The sequence below is a fragment of the Hemiscyllium ocellatum genome, chromosome 8 (genome assembly GCF_020745735.1).
Source record: "Hemiscyllium ocellatum isolate sHemOce1 chromosome 8, sHemOce1.pat.X.cur, whole genome shotgun sequence".
NCBI lineage: Eukaryota > Metazoa > Chordata > Chondrichthyes > Orectolobiformes > Hemiscylliidae > Hemiscyllium > Hemiscyllium ocellatum.
In genome coordinates this window covers 105,351,460-105,374,913 of record NC_083408.1, presented here as the reverse complement: position 1 = coordinate 105,374,913, position 23,454 = coordinate 105,351,460, and the positions used below count along the sequence as shown (strand labels likewise).

At 42.2% G+C, this 23,454-nt stretch overlaps 1 protein-coding gene across 1 annotated transcript in view; it reads right to left on the bottom strand.

Moving 5' to 3' along the window:
- Positions 1 to 23,454, bottom strand: part of adck1 (aarF domain containing kinase 1) — a 581,459-nt gene that overhangs the window by 169,709 nt on the left and 388,296 nt on the right. Inside the window, exon 8 of the mRNA XM_060828581.1 lies at positions 3,062 to 3,211. Coding sequence (XP_060684564.1) covers positions 3,062 to 3,211 — 150 coding nt within the window. The remainder of the gene's footprint in view (positions 1 to 3,061; positions 3,212 to 23,454) is intronic.

Below are 23,454 nucleotides of genomic sequence, written 5' to 3'. Positions count from 1 at the left end.
AAATTTTCTTTCTTTCACGCTTAATGCTTATATCAGTGTGTTTTTTTTAACTCTTTCATGGGATACGGGCATCACTTGCTCGGCCAATATTCCTAATTGCACTTGACAAGGTGGTAATGAGCCACCTTCTTACTCACTGCTGTTCAGGTGGTACAGGCTCCACACACAGCGCTGTTAGGGAACAAGTTTCAGAATTCTGATGCAGTGTTATGCTGAAGAAACAATATACTTCTAAGTAAAGACGGTACAAGTCTTAAAGGGGAGCCAACAGGTTGAGGCATTTCTATATGTCTGCTGCCCTTGTGCTATTGAGCAGTAGAGCTCATGGGTTTGGCTTCAGTGCAACAGTACCCCTCTTGATAACACACACTGTTCAAACTGTGCACAGGTAGTGCAGACTGCAAATATTTAAGTCTGTGCTTGGCATACTGATCAAGTGAACTGCCATTGAATATCAAAGGATACAGATTATATCCAGGCTTATTGGAGATGGTCATTGCCTGGTGCTTGTGTGGTGCAAATGTGACTTACTACTTATCAGCCCAGGCCTGGATATTGTCCAGGTCTTACTGAGATTTGAACATGGCCTGCTTCAGTATTAGAGGAGTTGTGAATGAAACTGATCATCAGCAAACATCATTTCTGACCTTACGATGGAGAGAAGATCATTGATGAAGGAGATGAAGATGGTTGAGTTCAGGACATTGGAGTTGAAAAGGGTGGCGCTGGAAAAGCATGCCAGGTCAGGCAGCATTCAAAGAGCAGGCGAGTCAATGTTTTGGACATCAGGATTTCATCAGGAATGTGGAGGTGGAGGGGAAATAAGAGATAATTGGGAGGGGTGAGGGGGCGGGAGTAGGCCGGAAGGTGCTATGTGGATAGGCGGGATTGTGATAGGTCGGTGGGGAGGATGGAGTGGATAGCTGGGAAGGAGGATGTACAGGTAGGACAGTTCAACAAGGTGGTGTCGAGCTGAAAGGGGGTGTAACTGGGATGAGGTGGGTGGGGGTGTGAGGGGGAATGATTTGGAAACGAATGAAGTCGATGTTGATGCTGTGTGGTTGAAGGGTTCCATGGTGGAAGATGAGGCATTCTTCCTCCAGTTGGCAGCTGGCTTGTATCTGGTGGTGAAGGCAGCCCAGGACATGCATATCCTTGGGGATATCTGGTCAGCATGGACGAATTGGACCGAAGGGTCTGTTTCCGTGCTGTATATCTCTATGATTCTATGAGTGGGAGGGGGGAGTTGAAGTGGTTGACCACAGAGTGGTGGGGTTGTTTGGTGCAGGTGCTCAGGACACTATCCTGAGAAACTGTTACTGTTATGACCTGGGAATGAGATGATTGGCCTACCACAACTACAACCATTTACCTTTGTGCCAGGTTTTCCCAGAGTTTTCAGCAGAGACCTTCACCCTACCAATTCCCATTGATTACAGTTTTGCTTGAGCTCCCCAACGCCACACTCAGCCAACTGCTGCCATAACATTAAGGGCAGCCACTCTCACGTGACCTCTGGAGGTCAGTTCCTTTGTCCATTTTTTAACCAAGGCAGTTATGAAATTAGGAGCCATGATGGCATGGTGGAACCCAAACTGAGTATCAGTGAGCAGGTTACTGTAAGTCAGCTTCTCCATCGCGTTGCTGATGATTGAGAGGAAACTAATGTGGCGGTAATTGGCCAGGTTGGATTTGTTCTGCTTTCTTTCAACTAGGCATGCTGGGCAATGTTCCACATTGTTGGATAGATGTGAGTGTTGTAACTGTACTGGAAGAGCTTGGCGCGGGAAACAGTAGGTTCTGGAGCACAGATCTTCTGTACTATTGCTGGAATGTAATCAGAGTCTGTAGCCTTTTTAGTGTTTAGTGCCTTCAGAAACATAGAAAACAGCAGCAGGAGTAGACCATTCGGCCCTTACAACCTGCTCTTCCATTCAATATGGTCATGATTAAGCATCCAGATCAGTCCCCTGTTCCTCATATCTTTCAATCCCTTTAGTCCTGATAAATATTTCACATTCTTTCTGGAAAACATTCAAGGCTTTGGCCTCAATCACTTTCAGTGTTAGAGAATTCTACAGTTTTGGGTGAAGAAATTCCTCTTCATCTCAGTCCTAAATGGCCTAGCTCTTACCTTTAGACTGTGACTGCTGGATCTGGATACCCTTGAGATTGCATGGAGTGAATCAAACTGGCTAAAGTCTGGCATTTGTGATGCTGGGAGCCTCAAAAGGAGGCCGAGGTGGATCATCCATTTGGTACTTCTAGTTAAATATGGCTACAAATGAGATCGCTTAACACTGTTTATTGCATGCTGTTTTAAATAGTTTGACACCCAAGTAGACCTTGTTGTAGGTTTATCGGCACTCCACCTTTATCTAAACCTGGTGCTGCTCCAGGCATGCCTTTCTGCATTCTACTGAATCATGGTTCATCCCTTAGCTTGATGGTAAATGGGATAATGGGGTCTATGCTAAGCCAAAGATTACAGCTTGTGGTTGAGTACAATTCTGAAACTATTGTTGGCCCACGTGAGCCTCAAGGACACCCAGTTCCATTCAGCACAGAGGTACAGTGCAACACAAATGTGATAGGGTATGTCTAGTGTGAAGATGACACATTGTCTTCACAAGGAGCATGATGGTTGCTCATATCTATATTGTTCTGCACACTGAGCTACATAAGGAGAAATGAGAAAAAACTTGATAAAAGAGAGATGTATTCTGGAGTTCTGAAGCAGGGTCACTGAACCCGAAATGCCACCTCTGCTTTCTCTCCACAGATGCTGCCAGACCTGGTAAGCTTTTTCCAGCAATTTCTGTTTTTGATAAGGAGTGCCTTAACAGAGTAAAAGGAAAAAAAGGGGAGCAGAGATTTTAGGGAGCAAACTCAAGAAGTTAGGATCCAAGCAAGCAGAGGCATGGTTACCAATGATGGTCGAACGAAAACCTCCTGAATGATGCATTCAGATTTTCATGGAAGACTTGAGCCCACAGCCTTCTAACATCAGCCATATCTCGCCTGGCAACACAGAAAAACACCCAACAGAGTCGAAGCCTACCTGATACAATCCATGATCCAGCAGAACAATTTCAGTTTTGTTGGTTTGAGTGGACTTTCTGACCAACACATTGCCAGGATGTGGGTCACAATGCACGAAGCCGTTTACAAAGATCATTTCGCTGTACATCTTCCCCAGATTTTGAGAAATCTGCAATATAGAAAAGAACGAAATATGGAATGTGACATGAGATTCTATTTTGTTGTGTTCAGTAACTATTTCAGAGCAAGCGTCAAACTCTTTCCTTCTCTTGCTTGACTGCCATTCCAGTGATATTTTTCTGAAGAAGCCGTGGCATAAATGACAGCATCTCAGGAACTGGAGACCTGAGAGGAATTGTCATCTAGTCAGGTTTCAATGCCTTCAGAAGGCGGCAGAATTCTGGTTCAACAGATTCCTGAGCTTTTACCACATGACCTGTCACTTTTTGAGCATTCCCTCCTTGTCAATCATCCTTTCTGTCTGTCTTTAAAGCTTTTCAAATCAATAAATAAATGTCTTTTAAAAAATTTAAGAAACAATTTAAGGCAGTTAATAATCAAGTACTCTGATGGGTGTGGAGTCACACGTACACCAGACCAAAAAAAAATACTTCTTAAAGGCCTATATTTTTTGCCTACAAGTCAATCCTGCAGCATTGACAACCCCAATTGAAAATCAGGACAGTCCCTATTTTAACATGAATTATTTTTCTTGAATTTTTCACAGAATGTGTGAGTCACAGGCAAGGTCAGGATTTGTTGCCCATCCTTAATTACCCTTGCACTGAGTGGCGTGTTAGGGCCGTATTGGGAGGCAATTAACAATCAAGCACTTTGTGATGGGTCTGGAGTCACATGTACACCAAAGCAGATAAGGACAGCAGTTTTCTTTCCTGAAAGACATTCATTAGCCAGAGGGATTTTTATGTCAGTCAATGATTTCCAGTTGCATTGCTGAAATGAGGTTTACTAATTGAATTCAAAGTCCATGAGCATGGAGGGATTTGAACCCACCTCCCTATTAGCCTGGGCCTATAGACTACCAGTCTGTGGATTTTACTGCTACAATACCATCTCCCCTGGAGGATAGTTTTGAATAGTTAAAGTCTTGCCTGTCGGAGAAAGTCTGCAAAAAATAAAGCCTGCATAAAATGACAGCCAAATCCCATCCCGAGTCGGTTGACACTTCTGGGTCTATCAACTCCATCAGTAGAAAGCAGTATACCAGCAGAAGCACAATTACAAAGCGGAACTCAGATTGCATAGTCTTCTAACTTTAAGCAATGTCATGGTCAGGTCTCTGTTCAGAACCAGCACTTTTCACTCTTGATTTGAGTCTGCAATTAAACACTGGCCGGCCTTTCAGCATCAGTAAATAAGAAAGGAGGAGAAGGGGAGCAGCAAAGTGATGATTTCTCTGGCAGCTGTCCATCAGTGGTGTTTTTACTCAGAAAAGTTGGCTTCATCACTTGCATACAGATGGCAGTTCTCAAAGCTTGTGGATAGTCTGTGTGCATGGCTGTCTCAATCTACTTCTTATTTTAGACAAAATCAAAGGATTGCCGATGCTGTAAATCAGAAATTAAAAACAAAGAAAGGCTGGAAAGCTCAGCAGATCAGGCAGCATGTATGGAGGGAAATCAAAGCAACCTTTCAGACTGATGGCCTTTGCTCTGAAGATGGAAGGTCAAACTGAAAGCTTAACTCTGTTTTCCTCCAGAGATGCTATCTGGCCTGCTGAGCACCTTTTATTTTATCACACATTGCATTATATGATGGTTTCTGACCATGAAGAATCATTTTAAAATTCAGTAGCTCTAAAGAATATGACACCAGAAATGAATGGGTTTGGAAAGGAAGCACAAATAAAAGCCTGAGGAATTTGACAGAGCTCTTAAAATTACGAAAGATTTTGACAGAGTGGACACGGAATAAATGTTTCATTTGTAGTTTTGAGCATAGCTGGAGCTCATAAATACAAGGTAGTTACAAAGAGATATAGCTGAGATTTGGAAGATTCCTATTCACGACAGAGTGGTGAAAATGCTGAACATCCTATCATAGGGATTGGTTGAAACAAATACCAGACATCACTTACGGGAAAGCTAGTCATGCGTCTGAGCAAAAAGATTAAAATGTCACAAGTTCAAATCTCACCACAGCAGGGTGGTTAAATTTGATTTCAATAAAATATCTTAAATAAAAAGCTCACCTAATAGCAATCATATAACCCCATTGTCAATTGTGGTAAAAGCTAATGTCCTTAAAGGAAAGAAACCCGCCATCATTGCCTGGTGGTGAATTTAGATGAAGGAAGATGCACCTTTGCTCCATATCCCTTGATATCTTATGACTGACTCACAGCGGGGCAACTCCATGACACATTCCCATGGTGAGAGCTGAATGCCTGATTGTGGTACATAGCAAACATTCTATGGAGCAACTTGTCCCTGTTGTGAAAATAAGTAGTTATTTATCCAAAGGCACACCAGCTTCCTGGTGTGTCAGGAGCCTGGACTTTGAAGGAAAGTGGTTTCAGAGTTGAAGGTTCGCACTTGGAGCCATATGAAGCCTTTTATGAAGTTGCAGTGTCCAACTACAATGTGCAGGTCTCCTCAAGGAGAATTGCAAGCACTTGCTGGAAACGGATCTTTTTTTATTTTTTTTTGTTCATGGGATGTGCTTCAGCCAGCATTTATTGCTCTCCCCTAAATGCACAGAGGGCAGTTGAGAGTCAGCACTTTGCTGTAGATCTGCAGTCACATGAAGGCCTTATCAGATAAGTACAGTATGTTTCTTTCCCGAAAGGGTATTAGTGAATTGGATGGGTTTTTAAGGCAATGACAATGGTTGCCACGAGGCGAGTGTTTTATTTCAAATGTTACTGAATTCAAATACCACCATCTGCCATGGTGGGTTTTGAATCCATGCCCCTACAACCTTATCCTGAGGTTCCAGATTAGTGGTCCAGTGACATTACCACTACACCACTACCTATGCAACTGGAAGTCTGTTGCCCTGGCAGCATGACTGCTGCTAGTCCACTGAACAATGTCTCCATGGTCTTGCTGATGCTACTGCTGCTGACTTCTTGGCAATGCCCACACTGAACAGAAACTGGCCGCCAACCCCTAACTGGGTAGGGTTCCTGAGGTGGCATTCTAATTGACTACCTCTGAGAAGACTACATCTGATGCCCATGATCACTTCCAGGTTCCCAAATAGGAACTCGGATCCACCTGGAGAAAATGCATTCATTTAACTCTCAAATTTTAAGTGTGAGTACCAAGTGTGAGCATATAATGCAGGCAAACAGTGCAATGTTGTAATGAAGGAGTGCTGCAAGTTGGGCAGTAATACCTATGCATGAGACTTAGCTATTTAAGTGGACGTAAGAGGTCCTATAGCAATGATCATATGAATAAACAAATCAGTAACTGTGGACCATTCTGCCCATCCATTATTCAATTACACTGTGGCTGATTTGCTTGTGTTTCATATTCCACATTTCCAGCTACCCCAAAACCCATGATTCCCCTAGACGAACAAGAAATGTCAACCACCACCTTAAAAATATTACAAAATCCCGCTGTGTAATCAGAGAAATGAAGATTATCTGTATGCACATATAAAGAAAGTGACACGCTCGAGGATTCTTAGAGGCATGGCATTCTAACCAGAACTCCATCAATAAACACATTGATTCTTTTGAAAAAAAGAACCTGAAATGACATCACCCACCGTAAGAAACAAGACCTATAAATAGAGAGGCAGGACATATCACCAACACTTCACCAGAGACTCTCACTGATGATGTTACCTAGTCATGGTGACGAAATGTCTGAAAATGAACCTTTCAGCTCTGCGAGCTAACCTACAGACTTTATCATCAACCTGAACTACAAATCTTCTCAAAAATCACTAATATGAAACCTCTCTCCTGCATACAAAATGCATGCTACATACAGAATGCCCATAACATCCGAAATATGCATCCAACATAGACAGGAAAATTAGGATTCTATCTTATACCAAATAAAACAAAGCCTCACATTTTCTGCCACATTCAGGTGTTGAAGGTTTTGAATCAGGAAGACTACTTGAGAGTGTTCCTAATCAATGTTATTGAATGGCTGCTTCTGTTTCTTCAATATTCAGCCCTGGAAACCTCAGATATATCTGCACTCCTCCAATTCTGGCTCTTTGATCTCTCTGGTGATTGCATCGAGATTCTGGAATTCCCTGCTTAAATCTCACAACTTCTCCACCTCTATTTCATCTTTTAATATGTTCCTTACATGTTACCCCTTGGGCTAAGTTTTCAGTCACCTGCACCAACATCTCCTTATATGCACTGGGTCGAAATCGTTTGAATTCATCCTATGAATAAGCTTGAAATGTGTGAATAATTATTAGTGCTCTATCAACAAAGTTAGGAACATAAAAACAGAAGTGGGCCATTCAGCTCATCGAGCCTGCTCCAACACAGTATTTCCACGAACTCAGTATTTGTTCATGGTTGATCATCTACCTCAATGTCCCTTCCCCACATTATAACTTGATGAAATTAATATCCAGTAATCTATCAGTTTCCGTCTTGAATATTATGAAGCAACATAATTTGTATTTCCCTGATATACTGTGCAAACTAGTAATCTGTATAAATGGTATCATTCAGAGAGCAGAGAACCAGTGGTTGCTATATTTGACGGTTTCAAACTATTAAGTGCATTCAGTATTACCTGGGACATCTCTTGGTGTGAACTTTTCAGGAGGTCACACAGAATAGCTCAATGTTTACTGATCAATTTTCAGCAGACCGACAGTCAATGAGAGGAGAAGGTTGTTACCTTCAAAGTGCTCATCAGTCAGGTAATTTGGAGCAGGAAAATTAGGGTACATCTTGAAAAGGTGGTGCTGTAATAGGAATTCCTTGCTGTGTATACTTGGAGCCATACAGATGTACAGCATGGAAACAGAACCTTCAGTCCAACTCGTCCACGCCAACAAGATATCCCAATCCAATCAAGTCCCACCTGCCAGCACCCAGCTCATATCCCTCCAAACCCTTCCTATTCATATACTCATCCAAGTGCCTCTTAAATGCAGCAATTGTACCAGCCTCCACCACATCCTCTGGTAGCTCATTCCATACACGTACCACCCTCTGCGTGAAAAAGCTGCCCCTTAGGTCTCTTTTATATCTTTCCCCTCTCACCCTAGATCTATGCCCTCTAGTTCTGGACTCCCCAACCCCACTGAAAAGACTTTGCCAATTAACCCTAGCCATGCCCCTCATAATTTTGTAAACCTCCGACACGCCAGAGAAAACAGCCCCAGCGTATTCAGCCTCTCCCTATAGCGCAAATCCTCCAACCCTGGCAACGTCCTTGTAAATCTTTTCTGAAACCTTTTAAGTTTCACAACATCTTTCTGGTAGGAAGGAGACCAGAAATACACACAATATTCCAACTGTGGCCTAACCAATGTCCTGTACAGATGCAACATGACCTCCCAACTCCTGTACTCAATGCTCTGACCAATAAAGGAAAGCATACCAAATGCCTTCTTCACTTTCCTATCTATTTGCGACTCCACTTTCAAGTAGCTATGAACCTGCACTCCAAGGTCTCTTTGTTCAGCAACACTTCCTAGGACCTTACCACTAAGTGTATATTCCTGATGAAGGGCTTATGCCCGAAACGTCGAATTTCCTATTCTTTGGATGCTGCCTGACCTGCTGTGCTTTAACCAGCAACACATTTTCAGCTGTGATCTCCAGCATCTGCAGACCTCATTTTTTACCCGAAGATTTTAAACTATTGCAAATCCTCTTACGAGGATGCCTTCCTTGAAGAAGCTCTCTTCCTCCCTCTACAAGGAGTTCAGTGAGTCTCTCTCTCACTGCACCCCCAGGTCATCTCCTCTGCACAGAAACTCTTCAGCCACCTTCCTGATGAAGGGCTTATGCCCGAAACGTCAAATTTCCTATTCCTTGGATGCTGCCTGACCTGCTGTGCTTTAACCAGCAACACATTTTCAGCTGTGATCTCCAGCATCTGCAGACCTCATTTTTTACACTAAGTGTATATGTCCTGCTAAGATTTGTTTTCCCAAAATGAAGCACCTCGCATTTAATTAAACTCCATCTGCCACTTCTCTGCCCATTGGCCCATCTGGTCAAGACCCTGTTGTAATCTGAAGTAACCCTCTTCGCTGTCCACTACACCTCCAATTTTGGTGTCATCTCCGAACTTACTAACTGTACCTCTTATGCTCGCATCCAAATCATTTATGTAAATGACAAAAAGTAGAGGACCCTGCACCGATCCTTGTGGCACTCCACTGGTCACAGGCCTCCGGTCTGAAAAACAACCCTCCACTACCACCCTGTCTTCTACCTTTGAGCCAGTTCTGTATCCAAATGGCTAGTTTTCCCTGTATTCCATGAGATCTAACCTTGCTAATCAGTCTCCCATGGGGAACCTTGTCGAATGCCTTACTGAAATCCATATAGGTCACATCTACTGCTCTACCCTCATCAATCCTCTTTGTTAATTCCTCAAAAAACTCAATCAAGTTTGTGAGACATGACTACCCATGCACAAAGCCATGTTGACTACCCCTAATCAGTCCTTGCCTTTCCAAATACACGTACATCCTGTCCCTCAGGATTCCCTCCAACAACTTGCCCACCACCGAGGTCAGGCTCACTGGTCTATAGTTCCCTGGCTTGTACTTACCACTCTTCTTAAACAGTGGCACCACGTTAGCCAACCTCCAGTCTTCTGGCACCTCACCTGTGACTATCGATGATACAAATAGCTCAGCAAGAGGCCCAGCAATCACTTCTCTAGCTTCCTACAGAGTTCTACGGAACACCTGATCAGGTCCTCGGGATTTATCCACCTTTATGTGTTTCAAGACATCCAACACATCCTCCTCTGTAATTTGGACATTTTGCAAGGTGTCACCATCTATTACCCTACAGTCTTTATCTTCCATATCCATTTCCACAGTAAATACTGATGCAAAATAGTCATTTAGTATCTCCCCCATCTCCTGCAGGTCCACACAAAGGCCGCCTTGCTGATCTTTGGGGGGTCCTATTTTCTTCCTAGTTACCCTTTTGTCCTTAACGCATTTGTAAAAACCCTTTGGATTCTCCTTAATTCTATTTGCCAAAGCTATCTCATGTCCCCTTTTTGCCTTCCTGATTTCCCTCTTAAGTATATTCCTGCTGCCTTTATACTCTTCTAAGAATTTACTTGATCTATCCTGTCTATACCTTACATATGCTTCCTTCTTTTTCTTAACCAAACCCTCAATTTCTTTAGTCATCCAGCATTCCCTATACCAACCAGCCTTCCCGTTCACCCTGACAGGAGTATACTTTTTCTGGATTCTTGTTATCTCATTTCTGAAGGCTTCACATTTTCCAGCCGTCCCTTTACCTGCGAACATCTGCCCCCAAACAGTTTTTGAAAGTTCTTGCCTAATACCGTCAAAATTGGCCTTTCTCCAATTTAGAACTTCAACTTTTAGATCTGATCTATCCTTTTCCATCACTATTTTAAATCTAATAGAATTATGGTCGCTGGCCCCAAAGTGGTCTCCCACTGACACCTCAGTCACCTGCCCTGCCTTATTTCCCAAGAGTAGGTCAAGTTTTGCACCTTCTCTAGTAGGTACATCCACATACTGAATCAGAAAATTGTCTTGTACACACTTAACAAATTCCACTCCATCTAAACCCTTAACACTATGGCAGTCCAAGTCTATGTTTGGTAAGTTACCCTTACCATAATCACCCTATTATTCTGACAGATAGTTGAGATCTCCTTACAAATTTGTTTCCCAATTTCCCTCTGACTATTAGGAGGTCTATAATATAATCCCAATAAGGTGATCATCCATTTCTAATTTCACAGTTCCTCCCAAGTAAGTTCCCTGGATGTATTTCCGGGAATATCCTCCCTCAGCACAGCTGTAATGCTATCCCTTATCAAGAACACCATTCCTCCTCCTCTCTTGCCTTCCTTTCTATCCTTCCTGTAGCAGTTGTATTCTGGAACATTAAGCTGCCAGCCCTGTCCATCCCTGAGCCACGTTTCTGTAATTGCTATGATATCCCAGTCCCATGTTCCTAACAATGGCCTGAGTTCATCTGCCTTCCCTGTTTAGGCCCCTTGCATTGAAATAAATGCAGTTTAATTTATTAGTCCTACCTTGTCCCTGCCTGCCTTCTTCCAAGTGTTGGGATTAGTGATCAGAAAAAGTCCTGAGAGTTATGGGTGCTCAGAACGAATCATGGACTATGAATACTTCAAAGCAGGTATGAGTAAGAATGAAGAAAACCCGCAAGCAGCATTGCTTAATGCAGCTGAGCAGGACTGGAGCTTGGAGAATTGCACAAGTTGGATATTGGTGCAAGGTTGTCATTGTACTTGTAAGAGGTGCTAGACTGCAGTTTCCAGAATCCAAACAAGCACCATCCTAATTTGTAGTTTATTATTATATAAATTAACACACCACCACAATTCTAAATGATCTCAGCATTGCTGTACTTACAAAGAGAAGATTTGAACATGGCACTAAAAGATGAAAATGATGACTTGTCAATGAATGGCTGAAGTCAAGAACCAGCAATAGTTTTACAGGTAACTGTCCAACAATGAAGCATGTGCATCAACACAGTTGTAAGAAAAATATCTCAACCCCTTTTATAATGTGAGTGAGGACAATAGTGAACCTAACAGACTGGAACCTAACATTTTGCCATCAGAAGCTGGTGCACCTTGTCTCACTAAAATGCACTTGCATCCCTTACCTCACTGCCTTGAAGGATAAGGGCAGCTGGAACATGGACACACCAGCTCCTGCAAATTCCCCTCCAAGTCACACAAAATCCTGATTGGAAACATATTGTCAGCTTCTCATCACCATTTGGTGAAAATCCTGGATCTCCCTCCCAACAGCACTCCCTAACAGTCAGTGTATGTACATTACAAAGACCTCCTCATCACCTTCTCAAGTATGTACAGTTAGAGTCAGGTAGTTAATGCTGACTGGTCAGTGACACCCACATGAATGGCTTAAACAGCTACAGCCAAGTGATTTTGAGAGTAATGGCGTAGCAGATTAAATAATAATAAAGTAAGCCTCTGTCAACATAAGATATATGCCCACAGGGCAACAACAATGGCTGTACCAGGTCATGCACTACTAATGGGAGGAAGACAGTAAGTATTCCTGTGTAGAATGTCCAGAGTGAGATAAACAAGCTGAGACAACAAAGCCATGTGCAACAATTGGTTGCAGTTAACCTCACCATTCAATGAGCTTGCATGTCAACAACACACAAGAACATGATATATGGTACCCACATTTCTCTTACAGGATTAAATCAATAAACAACACAGCAAACCAAAGCTCTTTGAGAATTCCAGATTTAGCAAGACAAATAGATGCGCTTGTGAGCTCTTGAAGGAGTTTTGACACCTATATCTCATATAAATGAATGTGCATTTGCTTTATTTGCACATTAACCTGTTATTATAAAATGTATTAATTGATTTTTCAATAATTAATGGTTGTAAAACTTGCATTTAGAGGCAAAGGATATACAACATTATCCTATAAAAGCTCTACATAGCAGCAATAAGATAATATGGCAATATCATGTATAATTCATGAGTGTGGCACTGGAAAAGCACAGCAGGTCAGGCAGCATTCGAGGAGCAGGAGCCCTTCATCGATATGCCTATTCCTCGGATACTGCCTGACCTGCTGTGCTTTTCCAGCGCCACATTCTCGATTCTGACCTCCAGCATCTGCAGTCCTTACTTTCTCTTAATATCCTATATAACTCAATGAGTATGGACTGTGTACTTCTCACTGACCTTCAAAAAAGCCAGTACAGACTGAATGGACATAATAATCTCTTGCTCTACAGTATTGGTTTATGATGCAATGATCAGCAGAACCATCAGCAGTAGACAGTAAAACCAAAACAGTGAGTTTCCCTAACATCCAACATTAATACAGGTATTGAGTTCTTCCAGTGAACATAAGTATCAGTTGCTCACAGTGCAATCTCTTCTACATTGGCCAAACCAAATGCAGTTTGGGTGACTGCTTCATGGAACAGCTCTGCTTAGGCTGTAAGAACAACAGCAACTTCCAGTTGCTTGCCATGTCAACACACTATTTGCTCTTCTGCCATTATTTCCATCCCAGCTCTGCCGCAGTGCTCCAGTGAAGCCCATCGCAAGCTGGAGAAATAGCATCAAATTTTCGACTTAAGCACTTTACTGTCTTCAGGACTTAACACTGAGTTCAACAACTTCAGACCATGAACATGGTCCTCCATTTTAATTACAACCCCTCCCCTCTAAATTGCCTTGATGTCATGGCTTTGCCCTCAGCAGAGTTGACCTATTTTCTTCTACTCACGACCTATCATTCGTACTCATTAACATTCATTGACGGTCAGAAGTTTTTTTCTCAGAGTTGGAATGCCTAATACTAGGCATCACCATTTAAGCTGAGAGGAGGAGATGTGATGGGGGAAGCATTTTACACACAGAGTGGTAGGGGTTTGGAACACACTGCCAGGGGTGGTGGTGGAGGCGGATAAGATAGGGGCACTTCAGGGACTTTTCAATAAACACATGAATATGCAAGGAATGGAGAGATGTGGACCAAGGGCAGGCAGCAGGGATCAGTTTAATCTGGCATCATGCTTGGCACAACATCATGGGGTGAAGGGCCCTGTTCTGTACTGTTTTATGTTCTATGTTCTATCACATATTTTGAATCTACATTGCTCCTTTGCCACTCCTATTGCCTTTTGTTCCGGGCATTCTCACCATCTGTTCCGGGCATTCTCACCATCTGTTCCACTCATTCCACCTCCAGAACAATGTAAAGACCATCATTTTTCAGCCAGTTTCAGTTGCGAACAACATTGTTTGAACTCAAAACATTAACTCTGTTTCTCTCCCCGCAAATGCTGAACTTCTCCAGCACTTGCTGTTTTTATTTCAGATCTCCAGTATCCACAGCATTTTACCTTTATATCATCCTGACCCAGGTGGGTGAGCTGACACAACGCTAAGTCAAAAAAGGTCATGGATTCAAACTCCAGTACAGACTTGCAAACACAACGTACTTGGATAACAGGGGAGCAAGGCACTAGAAGAGGTACCATCTATCCAATGAAAGATCCTGTCTGGGTGCTCATGGTCAAGGTTGACATAAGATGAACATCAGCCAGAAGTTAATCATTCAGTCACTCATTTATGTGCTGTTTGTGATGTCTTGAAATGTGCAAACTGGTTTCCCACAAAACAAGAGAGACACTTCAAAAATAATTTATTGACTGTACGGTGCTTTGGGACATCCTGAGGGAGTGAAAAGCCCTTTATAAATACAAGCTTTCTTTTTTTTACAGCCACTCATGAGATGTTGCCTAATTAAGTTCCTTCAATGAAGAGCTACCATTAAGAATCTTATCAGAGCATCCAGATGGCATTTAGCATGAGTTAGCCATTTGCAGTACCAGTTCAGTCAGGACTTGCTCTTGGTAAAAGACAATACAAAGAATGGGTTACACATGCAGGCGAATTCAACTGACAAGTACTATCCATTTGTTTCCCAGTTGACGTTTTTACTGTTGACTCAAAAGTTGGCACTACTGCATCTGGCACAGTTATAGCTGAGCCAATGGAACGTTCTAAACATATGATCTTTAAGGAGCAATATTCCCTCTCTAGTTACTCTTTTTCCCTTTGTGTACTTATCGAATATCTTTGGATTCTCCCTAATTCTATTTGCCAAAGCTATCTCATGTCTCCTGTTTGCCCACATGATTACCCTCTTAAGTGTACTATTGCTCGTATACTCCTGTAAGGGTTGACTTGATCCCAGCTGTCTATATCTGACATGTGCCTCCTTTTTCTTGACCAGAGCCCCAATTTCTCTAGTATCTAGCATTCAGTACACCTACCAGCCTTACCCTTCCACACTGACAGGAACAGACGGTCTCTGAACTCTTGTTGCATTTTAAAGGCCTTCCACTTCCCAACTGTTCCTTTACCTGCGAATAGCCTCCCCCAGTCAACTTTTAAAATTTCATGTCTAATGCCATCAAAATAACCTTATTCCAATTTATAACTCTAGTTTTTCTGATCAGTTCTACCCCTTTCCATAACTATTTTAAAGCTAATAGAGTTATGATCACTTGCTCCAAAGTGCTCCCTCACTGACACCTCAGTCACTTGCCCTGCCTTATTTCCCAACAGAAGACCAAGCATTGCTACTTCTCTAGCAGGTTCATCCACATATTAAATAAGAAAGCTTTCTCATACACACTTAACAAATTCCTCCTCATCCAAGCCCTTAACACAATGACAATCTATGTTTGGAAGTTAAAATCCCCGAATATTACAATTCTATTATTCTTACAGATATCTGAGATCACCTTACATGTTTGCTTTTCAATTTCCTGCTGATTATTAGGGGGTCCATAATACAATCTTAACAAGGTGATCATCCCTTTCTTATTTCACTCATGTAACTTCACTGGACAATCCCCCAGAAATATCCACACCACATACAACCATAATGTTAGGCCTAAACAAAAACATCACTCCTCCTCCTTTCTTGCCTCGCTTTCTATCTTTTCCATAGTATCTATATTAAGGAATATCAAGCTGCCAGCCCTGTCAATTCCTGGTCATATTTCTGTAATTCCTATGGTATCCCAGTCCCATTTCCAAACCGTGCCATAAGTTCATCTGCCTTACTTGTCAGGCCTCTTGTATTAAGTAGATGCAGTTTAATTTATCAGCCTTACCTTATTCTCTGCCAAGTTCTTGTCTGCCTTGACTATTTGACATGCTCCCCTTATCTACTGTACCAGCCTCAGCCTTTTCTCACTATTGCTTTGGTTCCCAGTTCTGCCCCTTCAACAATCCACAGATACAGAAAATACCTAAGAACAAACATTTTTGCTCAAAAATGCTACTAGCACTGTCATACTGCTCTGGGATAACTTTATATGAATCCTTAATATCAAAAGTCAATCAAGAGAGAGATCTCAGTGTAAACATCATGCTCACTTAGACTATTATAGATTTACCAAAAAAATTAATAGATGATGATATAGAAGTTCTATAAGTCTTAAAATCAAACACTTAGCTGATCAGGCTCAAAACCAAAAGCTCTTCTTGAAATAATTCCATAGAACCCAGCATCCCATCAGCAAGTCACCCTTTATTTACATGTCCTTGTCACTGACCCAGCTCCCTCAGAGCCAGCCATCAGAGCTAACAGGATGTCTGATGTTCTTATCTGTCAGCCAACTCTCCCTGATTGGACCATATTAACAGCCCAAATCAAGGAACTCATATTCTATGAGATCCACCTGGATGATCTCATTACAATCACTACAGTTCTCTTCTCCGATAGTTTCTGGCAGTGATTTTTTTTAAATTACTGATACCTGAAGCTGTATTGAAGTTGGATTTTAGACCTCCCATGTCAGCTATAAAACTACACACTTGCTTGTTATTTCAGTGAAATCCAATCCTCAGAGCCGTTATGCAATATCTCAGTCTGACAACTGTGAAACTATACTTGATGCTGCTTCATAAAAAGCCTATCGCTGAGCCTTGGGCAACTCTTCAGTCTCCACCATTGCCATGTGGTCACTCTCCCAAGCTCTCTCGTCTTTCTCCCTTTTAAAGTGTCTTTGATTCAGATTTTTTAAAATTAAAAAAAAATGCAACACTTATAAAAACGGCAATTATTGCCCCAAGGAGGTCGGTAAATCCAGGTCAGTAAATACTTGCATTACTAGCTTCCAAACTTTGGACCACCACTATCTAGAATAATAAGGGTAGCAGATTCATGGGAACACCATCATACTGGCTGCTTGTTCCTGTCCAAAGCCACTCACCATCATGACTCAGAGTGGAAAATAAACCTCAAAACCAAGAGCAGCTCTCACAACCACGATCCTCTTCTGTCCACCATTTTGTTTTGATACCAAATAAATATTTCACATCAGTATTTACTGTATTGAAGGACATAGAAGCTAGGGGACATGGGGAATAAATAGGGATGTCTTCAAAAAAATTTATATTACAGATGCAGAGGTGCTGGATGTTTTAAAATGTGTAAAGGTAGATAAATCCTTGGGACCTGATCAGGTTTGTCCTAGAACTTTGTGTGAAGATAGAAAAGATATTGCTGGACCTCATGCTAATATATTTGTATTACTGACAGCCACAGATGAGGTGCCAAAAGTTAGAAGTTGGCTAATGTGTATAGATCTCTGAAAGTTGCCACCCAGGTTGATACAGTCGTTAAGAAGGTGTACGGTGTGTTAGTTTTTATTGGTAGAGGGATTGAGTTTCAGAGCCATGAGGTCATGTTGCAGCTGTACAAAACTCTGGTGCACCGCACTTAGAGTACTGCATCCAGTTCTAGTTGCTGCATTATAGGAAGGATGTGGAAAGGGTGCAGAGGAGCTTTACCAGGATTTTGCCTGGTATGGATGAAAGGTCTTATGAGGAAAGACTGAGGGACTTGAGAATGTTTTTGCTACAGAGAAGAAGGTTGAGAGGTGATTTAATAGAGACATACAAGATGATCAGAGGATTAGATAAGGTGGACAGTGAGAGCCTTTTTCCTCAGATGGTGATGGCTAGCATGAGGGGACATAGCTTGAAATTGAGGCATGATAGATACAGGACATGTGAGAGGTGGGTTCTTTATTCAGAGAGTAGTAAGGGCATGGAATGCCCTGTCTGCAACAGTGTGGACTGGCCAACATTAAGGGCATTTAAATTATCATTGGATGAACATGTGGATGATAATGGAATAGTGTAGATTAGATGGGTTTTAGATTGGTTTTACACTTCGGCGCAACATCGAGGGCCGAAGGGCCTGTACTGCATTGTAATGTTCTATGCTCCAATGTGGTGCCATTATTTAAGAAAGGCTGGAAGGAGAAGCCAGGGACCTGTAGACCAGTGAGCCTTACATCAGTGGTGGATAAGTTGTGGGGGGTGGGGGACTTCTGAGGGACAGGATGTACATGTATTTGGAAATGAAAGGACTGTTTAGGGATAGTCAACATGGCTTTGTACATGGGAAATCCTCTCTCACTAACTCGATTGAGTTTTTTGAAGAGGTGGCAAAGATTGATGAAGGCAGACCAGTAGACATTGTCTCTCTGTACTTCAGCAAAGCATTCACCACAGTTCAGCACTGTAGACTGGTTATTCAGATTCAATCATATGCAATGCGGGGAGGGGGAGGAGCTAGCCAACTACATCCAAAATTGGCTTGAAGAACAGAGGGTGCTAGTAGAGGGTTGCTTTTCAGCCTGTGACACCAAAGAAGTTGTGACTTGAACACCTTCAGGTCATCTCAAATCTCTACCCAACAAATGAGTTACTTGAAGTCTTTTGTTGTATATGGTAGAGGCAAACACAGCAGCTATCTAGCAGTTACAACTAGCCTCCAAACCAGATTGGGGTGAAGTTGATTTAAGGAAAAGTGCTAAGCAGAACATGGGGAAATTTCCCAGCTTTTCACTGAATGTGCCATGGGACTCCCTCACCTAAGCAAACAGGCTAGGATTCAAATCAGTATCTGTGATTTTTTTTATTATTCAGGAGATGTGGCTATTGCTGGCTGGATAAGCATTTATTGCATGTTCCTAGTTGCCCTTGAGAAGGTGGGCGGTGAGCTGCTTTCTTGAACTACTGCAGTCTATTTGGTGCAGGTAGAACCAACAATTCCAGGATTTTAACCAAATGACACAGAAGACACAACGATATATTCCCAGGTCGGGTGATGCAGTGCCCATGTCCACCCTGTCCTCAATGGTAGTCGTTGTGGATGTGGAAAGTGCTAAGGAACCATGAGTGTGCAGATTGTGATCGAGTACAATTTAGCTGCTGCTGATGGCCCACAGCACCTCATGGATAACCAGTCAGTTGTTATAGCTGTTCTAAGTCTATTCCATTTGGCTCGATGATAGCCATAGAGTCACAGTATGTAGTCATCATAAAGTCACATGGCACAGAAGTGGACCTTTGGCCCATCAAGTCTGTACCGATCCTACTTTCCAGTACAAAGCTCATAACCTTGAATGCAGTGACATTTCAAGGGCACATCCATGTATTTTTATCATAAGGTGATGGAGGCTATCACCAATGTAGGAATGGGATCGCTGGCAATGCAGCACTGCTTCAGTAAATCACTGGGGGGTCAGCCTAGACTGAAACTCCATTCCTGCAGAAGGTTTAGATCCACACTCCTGTGGAACACGTGAATGCTAGCAAGCAGACCAAAGCGATAATTATACTGACGTTGATTTATTTTTCCCCTACCAGTTATGTCATTTAGCAAGAAGAGTAATGCTTCAAGCTCTCTCAAGTGTTGTTCATTATGTCTCTGCAACAACTTTTTATTTTCATCCCAACGTTGAAAAGTCAAAGTCACAGTCCAGCACAAAACGGAAATTGAAGGAAGTAAAAGCAGATGCGTCACAGAGTAGTAACCAGTAATCACTTCGGAATAATGATCAATTATTACTATTTTATTGCTAATTACTTATGTTTGATTCATAAATATTATTGATTGATTTGTTTAGCAATTATTATTATTTTATTGTAAATAAACTGATAAGTAATAAAAATTAGTAATAATTAGTAATCGAGTAAGAACTGTACATTATAAAGCAATGAGATATAGTTTGAAAGAAGCTGCATTTGTACAGTGCCTTTCATGTCCAGTGGGGAGACAAAGAATTATGTTTCAAGTGTTGTAAATACTGTCATTCAAGAAACACAGCAGCCAATTGGTGCTCAACCAATTCCCACAAACAACAATGTGACAATAACCACAGAATCTGTTTTTGTGTTGTTGACTGAGAGATAAACATTGGACAGGACCCCAGAATAACTTGCTTGTTCTTCTTCAGAATATTGTCATGCGATTTTTAACAGCAACCTGAGGAGTAGATGGGCCTTTAGTTTCAGGCCTCATTTGAAATCATCACCTGCAAAGCAGTGTCAGTCCTGGAAAGGGAACGGAACCCAGGACACTCTGATTGAGAGTCAAGGAGTCATTGGAAAAGTAAAGGTTTGCATGGTACAAGTCTTGAAACAATTATTTGCAAGCCATTCCCAGAATTATCATTCCTCACCTTCCTACAGAAAGCAATCTGAGTTGTCCATTGAACACAGAGAAAACAACATGCTTCAAACTCAGCAAAAGTAAGCGAGGAAAGGTCAACGGAAATAATGGCCACAGGCAGCATCAACAAAATAGTGGTAAACAAAATAGCTTCTGAACAAGAGAGACTGGAGGCAAGAGTTAAAGGATGAGCAGCAAGTTTTATTCTTGAGGCTGGGAGTGGGGAGGCTCTCATTGAGTCTCTCGATAAATGGGAGTTATGCTGAATTCATATTGCACAGCAAAATCCCACAAGCAGCAATGCTGAATGCCTAAGCAGTCTTTTGTGTAATGTTTAGTAGAAATTTTGAAGAGATGAATGTTAAAAAGGTAGAATTCCATGCCCCTCCAATACAGCCTTGAACTCTTTCACAATTAACTTTATGACCACACCTCATCTTTTAAAGACAGGCTAGCAATGAAGCACATAGTTCCCAAATCTGGACTTATGGTCATGTTGTGCCAAAGTGCATGACGTTTTACGAAACCCAAACCTACCTGACTTTGGGCTGCAGTGAGGACTCTACTTCTTGGGAGGCACCAGGTTACAACACACGGGTGGCATGGAAGATGGCAGGCTGCGCATTCTCTTGTACCAGGTTTTGTTACACTTACAGGGCATGGTTATCAGGACCATCAGAACTGTGCCTCTGGAGACATGAACTGCACAAAGACAAGCCACGGGACCAGGCCTGGTATGAAAACCAGAAGACAGGAGAGCCATTAAAGATAAAGCAAGTCAATATGTCAGCAAGAAAAGGTTTCATCCCAAGAACAGTGCCACTCTAGCAGGTTCTGAGCAGTTGGAGCTCTGAAAAGCCTCAGAGGCTGTCTGATGTTCAGAAGAAATCCTGGGAACAGTTGGAGGTTCAGTGTAGCTCAGAGTGGGAGTGAAGGAAGCCCACAAGCAGTGTTAGCTTGTTGCAGCTGAGAAATATTAGCACTTGGAAAAACATCCAGTGTCATCCCCAGTTCAATGCCTGAAGAAAAGCTGGAAATATTGCCCGGGGAGATGTTAGAATGCAGTCTCAAGAGCCCAGGGGAGAACCATCTCATGAGAATAAAGTGCCAAGCTGTGAGTATTGAGACAGAGTGTCTTTTGAGGAAGTTTCAAAGCTAGATCTTCGAAGAATTGGAATCCTCGGTAAAGTTTTAATGAGACTCGCGATTGCAAGTGTCACTAGTGTCTGGAGAAGTCCTGAGAAATCTGTGACAATAGACAATAGGTGCAGGAGTAGGCCATTCTGCCCTTCGAGCCTGCACCACCATTCAATATGATCATGGCTGATTATCCTTAATCAGTATCCTGTTCCTGCCTTATCTCCATAGCCCTTGATTTCACTATCCTTGAGAGCTCTATCCAACTCTTTCTTAAATGAATCCAGAGACTGGGCCTCCACTGCCCTCTGGGGCAGAGCATTCCACACAGCCACCATTCTCTGGGTGAAGAAGTTTCTCCTCATCTCTGTCCTAAATGGTCTACCCCGTATCTTTAAGCTGTGTCCTCTGGTTCGGACCTGTCTTGACTGCATTTGCTATATGATATCACTAGTAGGGTGCTGGACTATAGTTTGTTACATATACTTACCCCATTTTAGTTCTGGATATTGGAATATAAGCTGTATAAATTGTAACATCTATTACTATTTGAAGTTTGGAACAGTAACATATATTTTGATTGTTCCAAATCACAGATCTTGTATCTTTATTCTCTCACCAAGCACCTGGGATCTCAAACTTTGTCGACTTCAAACAAACAGTTACTGGTCCTTAGCCTGTGGGGAAACATGAATTTAGCAGGCTTGTCAGGGATTGTGACAAACTTAAAATAAGAAAACAAAAACTCAATACAGAGAAAATAACAATTTGAATCTCTGCCACATCTTTATTTGTGTTGTAGAATGCTGAGGAAACCCCTGCACCAATCATTTGAAATCTGGTCACTTTCAGAATAAGCAGAAAACATACATGGATTTATTACAGAGAAGCTTATTAACAATTGGAGGTTCAGTAGAGACATTGGGGTAGACATTCACGAGTGCCATCATTATTAAGGGAGACAGTGATGTACTGACAATTCACAACATGCCAGGTTCTTGGACATTAAAATAAAATATAAGGAGGCATCTTCCTTATCTTCCGCCTTGGGATCCTCCAACCACATGGCATCAACATTGATTTCACCAGTTTCCTCACCTCCCCTGTCCCCACCTCATCCCTAATCTTGCCCTCCAACTCGGCACCGCCCTTTTGAACTGTCCTAACAGTCCAACTTCCTTCTCACCTATCCTCTCCACCCTCCCCTCCGACCCATCACCATCATTCCCTCCCCCCCACCTGCATCTACCTCTCACCTTTTCAGCGACCTCACCCTATCACCTACCCCATCCCCACAGTCCTATTGATCTCTCAGCCCCTTTGCCCTCCATATTCCTGATGAAGGGCTTATGCCCAAAACATCAACTCTCCAGCTTCTTGGATGCTGCCTGACTTGCTGTACTTTTCCGGTGCCACACTTTTCAACTCTGACTCTCTCTCATTTGCAATGATTTCTGGGACACATTGTCATGTCAAGTGGAGCTGACTGTATTGTTTGGCCGCAATTTGAGAAATGTAGAATTCAAGAAATAGAAACTGAAAAATTTTGACTAAAAGACTATAGGGTTAGTTCTTACTCAGACCTGCTTTGTCAGTGAGAAACATATGGGGGAGAATGAAAGGACAAATAATAAAATGGCATTTTTGTCAACCACTGTTTACTCCGAATTGTGATATCCACCTCCTCCATCTATGGTGACCTAAGGTTGATTTTCTTTCAGTTCTTGACAAGGGTCACTGCGGGAGGTGTGTAGCCTGCAAATAAATCACAGTCTTTCCTCTTTCATTTCACCAGCATGATGGGTCGTTCAATGCAGGAGCAGGTTAGAATGAAAGAAGATAAAGTGCCTTGGCAGTGACAAGTTCATGCCTGTAGAATACAAAAAGATGATCCAGGGCATCTCTAACTACCAAAGAGCAGAGTGTACAATTATTCCCACTGTCCAAATATGTGTCTAGAATGTCTGGGAAAATAAAACAGCCAGTGGCCGCAGTTTGCCTTGATGTGCTGATTGATGGAGTTGTTCTGCTGCCACAGTTGGGAGCAAAGCTGCTCCA